This window comes from Brachyhypopomus gauderio, chromosome 3, assembly GCF_052324685.1.
Source record: "Brachyhypopomus gauderio isolate BG-103 chromosome 3, BGAUD_0.2, whole genome shotgun sequence".
Classification (NCBI taxonomy): Eukaryota; Metazoa; Chordata; class Actinopteri; order Gymnotiformes; family Hypopomidae; genus Brachyhypopomus; species Brachyhypopomus gauderio.
The window spans coordinates 22353245-22361327 of record NC_135213.1 but is presented as its reverse complement, the minus strand read 5'-3'; the positions used below and the strand labels follow the sequence as shown (position 1 = coordinate 22361327).

At 43.0% G+C, this 8083-nt stretch overlaps 1 protein-coding gene across 3 annotated transcripts; it reads right to left on the bottom strand.

Annotated features, from left to right (window-relative positions):
- Positions 1-474: 474 nt before the first annotated feature.
- Positions 475-8030, bottom strand: ttll6 (tubulin tyrosine ligase-like family, member 6). 3 transcript variants are annotated; one of them, XM_077000445.1, is made up of 15 exons: positions 7702-8030; positions 5910-6064; positions 5630-5668; positions 5370-5488; positions 5124-5254; positions 4839-4995; positions 4557-4700; positions 4239-4324; positions 3740-3965; positions 3355-3533; positions 2929-3117; positions 2672-2831; positions 2042-2287; positions 1578-1857; positions 475-1473 (listed from the first exon to the last, which is right to left on the bottom strand). In XM_077000445.1, the coding sequence occupies exons 2-15, from the start codon at positions 6061-6063 to the stop codon at positions 1223-1225; spliced, it is 2361 nt and encodes a 786-aa protein (XP_076856560.1). In that variant the 5' UTR covers position 6064; positions 7702-8030; the 3' UTR covers positions 475-1222. The 3 variants fall into 3 exon arrangements, with proteins under 3 accessions (XP_076856560.1, XP_076856562.1, XP_076856561.1); XM_077000447.1 differs by lacking the exon at positions 7702-8030 and adding an exon at positions 6864-7494 and having other exon boundaries at positions 5630-5670; positions 5909-6064; XM_077000446.1 differs by lacking the exons at positions 5910-6064; positions 7702-8030 and having other exon boundaries at positions 2042-2284; positions 5630-5670.
- Between the last annotated feature and the right edge of the window lie 53 nt (positions 8031-8083).

The following is an 8083-nucleotide window of genomic DNA, read 5'->3' as shown; positions in this document are numbered from 1 at the left end:
GCTTTCCACCACAACCTCTGACGCTTTGCATTGTACTTGGTGATGTTTGGCTTGGATGCAGCTGCTCGACCATGGAAACCCATTCCATGAAGCTCTCTGTGCACTGTTCTTGAGCTAATCTGAAGGCCACATGAAGTTTGGATGTCTGTAGTGATTGACTCTGCAGAAAGTTGGTGACTTCTTCACACTTCTTCTGCATCTGCTGACCCGCTCCATCAGTTTACATGATCTACCACTTTGTGGCTGAGTTGCTGTCGTTCTCAAACACTCCCATTTTCTTATAACACAGCTGACAGTTGACTGGAATATTTAGGAGCCAGGAAAGTTCACTATTAGATTTTTGCAACATCTGATTCCGATAACTTGGATGGGTGAGTGAATGCTTTTGGATATATATATGTGTGTGTGTGTGTGTGTAGGGAGAGAGAGATCAGTGCTCCCTACATATGAAAATTATGATTTTTAAAGGCAAAAGTTGGTCAGACCAAATATTGCGTTTTTATTCATATTTGTTTTGTTCATTCACTCTGCATTTTGACAAAATAAACTATACAATGAATAAAAGACAAAATAAACTATACAATCAATTATAACAAATACACAGAGTATGCAATACTACCTCTACAGCTTAGCCGTTAACCACAATATTTTATACAATCTAGAATTATAGTAACATTTACAAATTGTATTTATTTAGAATATTTATACAGATTTTGTTTGCTTGTTTCAAATACATAGACCACAATCTATGTTAATCTATGTCTACAAGGCCAACCAATTAAACACATTTCACATTCTGTTCAACATTACAAACAACAAATATTTGTTGACATTTAAATATTTGACACATGCTCAGTGAATATAACGACTCAGTGAAGTAGTGATGCCCTCAGAGGTTTGCTTAATTACCCAAAGAAAACATCAAGACAAATTCACATCAATTCACATTTCTGTAGAGTTCATTTATACCCTGTGATGACCTGAACAAACGTAACATCCTGAGCAAACCCCCAATAAGAAATAATAATAATAATAATAAAAAAAACACTGTACTGATGGTTGTAAGCATCTTTGGGTTTTAGAAAAGCACTATATAAAAATAAAGTATAGTTATTATTATTAAACAATCCAAAAAAAACAGATACTGCATGGATGTGTTCAGGGCAGGTCCTGCACTTGTTGAACACTGGGCTGCTGGTTGTTGAACACTGGGAGTGACGCATCAGTTGGCAGGCCCGTGGTGGGGGGCTTTTCGGGGGGCTCTGCGCAGGGTGCAGGACAGGTGTGGTCGGGGGACCAGACGAGCAGGGCTGGACGTGATAAACAGACTCTGCATGGCTTTAGGGTCTGAAGACACTGGAGTGCAGTGAAGTCGCTTTGAGATCAGCTGTGGCACAGTGGCCATGGCCACCCGGGTCCTCGACTCAGCCAAGCAGCAGCTCATACTGGCCTGCCTAGCAAGTAGGCTAGTGACTAAGAGACACACAGAGAGTATAAAGCATTGATTGTTTATGGAAAGTATCAAAGTCATTTTGGCATGTTTGGCGTAGCGTGTTTCTTTTAGCTCGTTCGCTCACTTGACCATGGTGTGTGCTGAGGACCGACGGCCTTCCTGTAATGCGGAACTCGCTGCTCTGTCTCAGATGCAGTCGCCATGTTGAGCACGTAGTGCTGCACGCCGGTGGGTTTGCGCGGGGCCGGCCACGGGGGCCCCGGGTCGCGGGTGGCCCAAGCACAGCTGCGCTGCAGGAGGTGGCCGTGCGTGTACTGCAGACAGGCTTTGGCTCCTGGAGGCACCTGCTGCTCAACCACAGCACAGGGGGGCTTCTGCCTCTGCATCTCCATCACAGGATACATCTACATGCACAAATAACAGCAGATCAGGAGAGATGCAAACTCTGCATGCTTGTATTCACTTAGTATAACGTAGTATAACTGAAAAATATGACAATAATCTAAATAATCTATAATACAAATATTCACTTTTGCAAAAATCTAAACTGTTGTTTAGTCGATCTCTGTCCTCACAGTGCTCTCTTACCTTGCTGGGTCTGTCATGTGTACTGTGGGAATGGAAATTGGCTTGTTCATATGGCCGCCTGGTAGAATCAGACGGACGTTGCGTGTCCTGGAGCAGCTGGTACACCTGATCAACCACACCCAGGTCCCGCAACAGGTTCTCCCTTTCCTGGAGGCCACTGATTCGTTCCACCTCTTCCTCCTCCGATACAACCAGAGCTGAGGAAGTTCCTTCTCCTGAGGCAGGAAGTTGGGGCATAGACAGCTGCTATAGAAAAGAAATGAAGAGAATAGGAACAAAGAATTATGGATAACACTGGACACTTGATGATGTCATAAAAATGTATAAAATAAAATATTTATTAGTTTTATTGTATCATTTCATCCACTAGTTCTGTTGTCTAGGGAGAGTTTAATTCAATACAAAATTTCAGCGCCCTCTAGTGGTACAACAATGCAACACCCCCATTCCATAGTGAAACTTCAGAGGCCTTTCACTACAAGCATTCACAAACTTCCCTCAAAAAGAAACAATTCCCCAATACTAAATGTTCTCCTGTTTCAGTGATACAAATCAAGTTGTTAAGAGTGATTGAAGAAACAAACTGTCAGCACAAACGGACAGAACGCCACGCTGAACGATGTGACGTACGTCTTGCTGAGAGTTGAGATCGGGGTGTGCAGGGTGAGCTGGCGTTCTGCGCGGCCTGGATCTCTCGCCCGCAGACTCCCCCTGTAGCTGCCGCCTGTGAGTGCCCTTCGGCTCCTGCTCTTTCTGCTCCTGCTTCAGTCGGAGCTCCTGCAGCTGCTGCCTACACACGCACACACACAACAGCCCAACATCTCATTTACTCTCGCCGGCAAAGGTCTGAGCGTTGGTGGCGTCTAAGAGCGGCACGGAGCACGTACCTCGCACACTCCTCCCTCGCCTTGGAGGCTGCTGTCTCCTGGAAGAGGGAGCCGCTGTGTTTGAAGTACCTCTCGTACTTCTCACCTCCCTCTATGGGGTAGATACGGCGGAATCCGCCCAGGTGTTTGGCTTCGTATCTCTGCATCTGTTCCACACTGGCTGCATAAGACTGGCGAAGTTCTTCACTCCTAATCACCAAGGTAGATTTAGTTGGGAACAGTAACTTTAGCGTTAAGTTAGGTATCTAAGAATGGTTAAGATTTGGTTGCCTGATAATTACAGAATATGACTGGAGAATTCCAAGGCATATAAAATGATAATGTGCCTTTCAATGCCACCCAATTCCTCCTGTACTTTTCAAGTATTTGAAAAAGTACATAAAATTCTTATATCAGCCGTGGGTGTTTACTGTGGCAGTTTATGACCTGGCCTCTCTGGAGCGATTCTGCTGTAGTCGTTCCTTCACCCTACGCTTCTCCTCCTCTGTAATCTTCCTGCGGTCACACGCCCCTAAATTAATCAACACCAGCGTGTCGTACAGCAAGCCGTCCTTCACCTCGCGGTCCAATCGGGAGTCTGTCGTGAAGCTGGGAGAGTGGTTCACCTATCCGTGCACAGACAGGGAAGCAGAAATGCACACATGCATCCAAATATACACAAACACAACCACACACCCATCTACATGCAGCACCATAAGAGAACTGCATTAGTAGGATTTAAACGAGAAAACCTGATCCAGTGATTAAAACACACACACACACACACAGTAGTCCAACACTGACACACAGACCATTCAACCCGGGATCAGACCTCCAGCAGCCAGGGCTTTAGGCGGTGGTCCAGCAGTACATCGAAGCCCAGTATCTCGAAGCAGGCACTGCCTGCAGCATGGTTGGGGAAGCAGGTGTGGTAGTTGTGCTTCAGAATGGGATGAGCGGAGATGAGAGTTTTAATGATCACATCCTCAATATCCCCCCACACCTTCTCTGTGTCATAACACATGGCCTCCAGATGCTTGTTGAAGGCAGTGAGCTTCCTGTGAAAACATTATTTTTAAATCAGTTTATTTATTTATTTTTGAGATTTGCAGGGCTAAATATGTTGCATTGCTTTGGTTTAAAAGCAGAAACAACTTAATCATAATAAATGTCACACCCACGGGAAGGATCAACATCCTTCCTCAAAGTCATTAAACTATTCCAGGTTAAGAAAATAGATTAAATAATATTTTAAAATAAATGTATCAAATAACATATATCATCTGCATTTTTTATTGACATTTTTTCTACAAAAAAGAAATATATCCTACCGTTTGCTGCCTGTGTCATCATCACGGACAAAATTTTCACTGTGCTTGTTAATGGCGTAGTTGGTCAAGTGCATGCAAATATCCTCCTTCAGTGGCAAAGGTGAAGTGAGTGGGAGACAATTCTGAGTCAGTGCCAATGAGCAAGACATCCATATTCAACAGTTTGTATCTGACACTTCAAATTCAGTGTTTGCTTTTTTTGACGTCAAACACTTGGTTACAGGCAATAACAAAGGAATGTTCGCTTTGAGCACACAAACGGGCAATTTAGTTTCTGTTCTGTGTTTGTGAGTAACTCGGTTATTGTCTGGCTCTCACCATATTGTTGCTGGTGGGCTCACTGTAATGGCTGGTGCAGAAACGGGCCAGCCCCTCATGATACACAAAGATACGGAAGGGGTCACAGCTGGTCACTAACACATAAATGCGCAGGTCAAACTTGAATCCATCAATTATTAATGGCTATGGAGAGAAAGATAATATTTTTCAATATCTGAGGATGCCTGCTTCATTCAGATGTATATCTGTAATATGGGGAGAACATGAGGACAGAGTTTTGGTTACTGTAATGGCAATGTGGGTTCATGAATAGTGACTTACCCTGGATATATATACCTGGCAGATCATGTGTTCACCAGGCCGAATGTCCTTACTCGACTTGGTCAGAAAGATACCGCGCCCTTGGCAACCTGACTCGGGCTTGCAAATGTAGGTCTTGTGCTTTTTGACTCTTGTGTAAGCTTGAAAATCACTGTAACTGAAGAAAATTCATGTTTAAAAAATGTTTAGCCAATAACAATCGGTCACTAAGCTTTAGGTGCAATTGCATCATGGACATGACATTAAAATTGAATGAGATGACTGTGGGAATAAAACCTCGCTCACTCTGCAGGGAGACACCACGTGCGGGGAAAGATGCGATAGTCTTTGGGAAAGAGCTTCAGCATGCGGTTCATGTTTCGTGCAAGAAGATCTTTCCTACAAATCTCATTCATTCCTGGAAAATGGTTGATTTTCTGTAGAAGCCAACAAGCATTACGTCAGCTGAGAGTGCAAAAAGAGGACCACTGCTAACCAGCTGAGATTGAGCAGAGAGAGAGAGAGAGAGAGAGAGAGAGAGAGTCTAACTACCTGGTATCTCTTCATATCCATGACTCTATCCAAAGACACAGAACAGTCTGTCCAGAATAAGGTCCAGTCCTCCCCTTCCCCAGCCTCACGCAGGCCGTACCTGCGAGCAGCTCGACGCACTTTCATAAAGGAGAGAGTACTTTCAGAGAACTGCAGATCACCGATGGACACTTGTAAGAGTCTCAGACTCCTCACACTCTTGCAGGACTGTTCCCTAGGTGTAGGTGTAGTTAATCCAATACACAGGAGCAGAAACTCACCACTCTCATATTTACAGTTAGTGAGATTGATCCACAGTCATCTGAAAGAGAAAAGGAAAACACGTGGACAGACCTATGCATTGCTCAGAGATTTGAAGCACCCTCATCACTCCTCAGTTTTCATTTGTTGTGGAGAAAGGGGCCACCTGACATCCACTGCAGTTCCTAGTAGTATAATATATAAAGGTCATGACTTCATTATTCTATTGCTTCTGGTTGTACTGGTGAAAATACACAATACCGTCTAAATAATGGCCTCCATTGATTTAAGCAGCTTACCTGTTTTTCCTTTTCTTCTTTCTCTTGCTCTCTCCAGATAAAGGGGTTGACATGAAGGCTTCAGCATGACCTTCACTGCCCTCTCCATCCACCCCTGGCTTGGACTCACTCCTACAGGAGCTCTGAAGCTCTGGACTCTCTGCAGGAAGCCCCATGCTTAGAGGCCCAAAGGAGATAGAAAAGGTTATGAATTAACTAACGATTTTATCTCCATACATGTGGAACAAATGGCAAAACATAAGCTCAAGACTAAATACATTCTAAATGTTGCACTAAAGAGAATATTAATTAGGATTGTGCAAAAACCATGTGCAGTCACGGCTCCACGCTGAAATTCAACCAACCGTATCATTTTACAGGTTATACTGTGCAAAGAGGGATGTTGCATCACATTTCTGCTTCCATTTCTTTCCACTGGTGACTAAGCTATTTCAATCCACAGTTATATGAGTCATCATGAACAGGACTAAATATAGGGTGCAACACTCTGTGCCTCATCACCATGGACAAGACAATTTGGCTCCAATTGTCCAATGTTACAGGAAGCTGTGGAGGGACACCTAGAAAGCTGCAGGAGGCCCGTGTGCTAGGTAACCGAATTCTGATCCAGTGAACTGGATAATCCTGACCATGAACTTTTAACTCATAGCTGGAACAGTCCACTTACCTAGCAGAGGGATAATGTTACAACTGAACATTGTGGGATTTACAGTACCTTACAGTACCTGTAAAACCAGTTTATATCTCTGCTTCTCTAATATTTTACCAAAACACTTTCCTAAGCAAAACTGAAAGCAGATAGTAAGTGAGAAACACACCAGATATTAACTACAACTATGACACTTACTGTAGATCTTACATCTTACTGTAGAATCCATAGGGTACTGGAGCTTTTTACAACTCAAAGATGAAACTGTTACATAATTGTTACATTTTCAAAGTATTACACACTTACTTGTGAAGAGGTCATGAACAGGATGGCAGTACTGACAAAGGCCTCACCAGCCTCTCAAACGTCAGGTGAAAAATCTACCGTCTATAAAACTTAGTTTTTGCTATTTTTCACTGGTCAGTTTCCCTGCTGGGGAGACGTACTAGGCCACATGTCTAAGAGCTGGCATGTCAAAAAGGCACAAATTCATCCACTCTGTGTATGGATCACCTAACTCGGAAACACTTGCAAACCTTAAGATCTATTAAGCAATTAGAAACACAGGAGACCAATTATATGGACACAGGCGATAAACACCTGCTTTGTCCCAAAAACACGAAAAAACATTAATAGGAAGCAAGCAAGAATGGAGACATAATACATTATGTTTGTCAGGGAACTCAAAGATGATCACTATGCAAATCAGTGCTGGAACAAACAACGGTTTAGACAACATCTAACATAAGTTACGAAGTTAAAGTCCGTTTCAGTGTCAAAACTAACCGACACGGGATACAGAAAATACGTTAACTTAGAAATATGTAACACATCTCTAATATGCTCCAGGCATATTTTTTACTTCGAAATAACCCAGATAATAGCAGGCACTGGAAAATGTTGAAAGTTAATTTAAATATTTATTGAGAAAGCTGCCATAAGCAACTAACCTGTATTCTAACCTCTTAAATTCACCATGTTTTCACCCTTAGCCCGAACACCTACGTAGGAGTGTATTTGCTATGGCAACCGGACGCTACATTCTAAACAGATTAGACGCTAGTTGGCTAACAAGACAGAAGTATACAATACAAATAAAGTACGGTGTAGCTACATTATACACCAACGTGAAGAAAATACTCACCCGTCTTCGTTAGTAAGGGCAGAAAACTAAAATAATGACATAAAATGGCTTTCTGTCACCGCTAGTCATGACATTTCTGAAGAGTTTCACATGCTAGTGTTTTCTCAACGTGGGTAGGATTAGTCCACGAAACGCAGGCCCGCCCAATCACAATTCGCGCTCATTTACTCGACCTTTCCGATGGGTTCTCGACTTTATCACACATCTATGCATTATATACATATGTGTGTGCAGTTTCTTGTACAATTCCGATCACCGCACTAGTTTGAGAAGGACAGGAGTCAGGACCAGGAGCCAAACACAACAGGAACTTGGGCACACAAGCAGCCGAACACTGAAATCTCTCGTGTAGTATCCACAGCGTCATTGATCAATGAATATT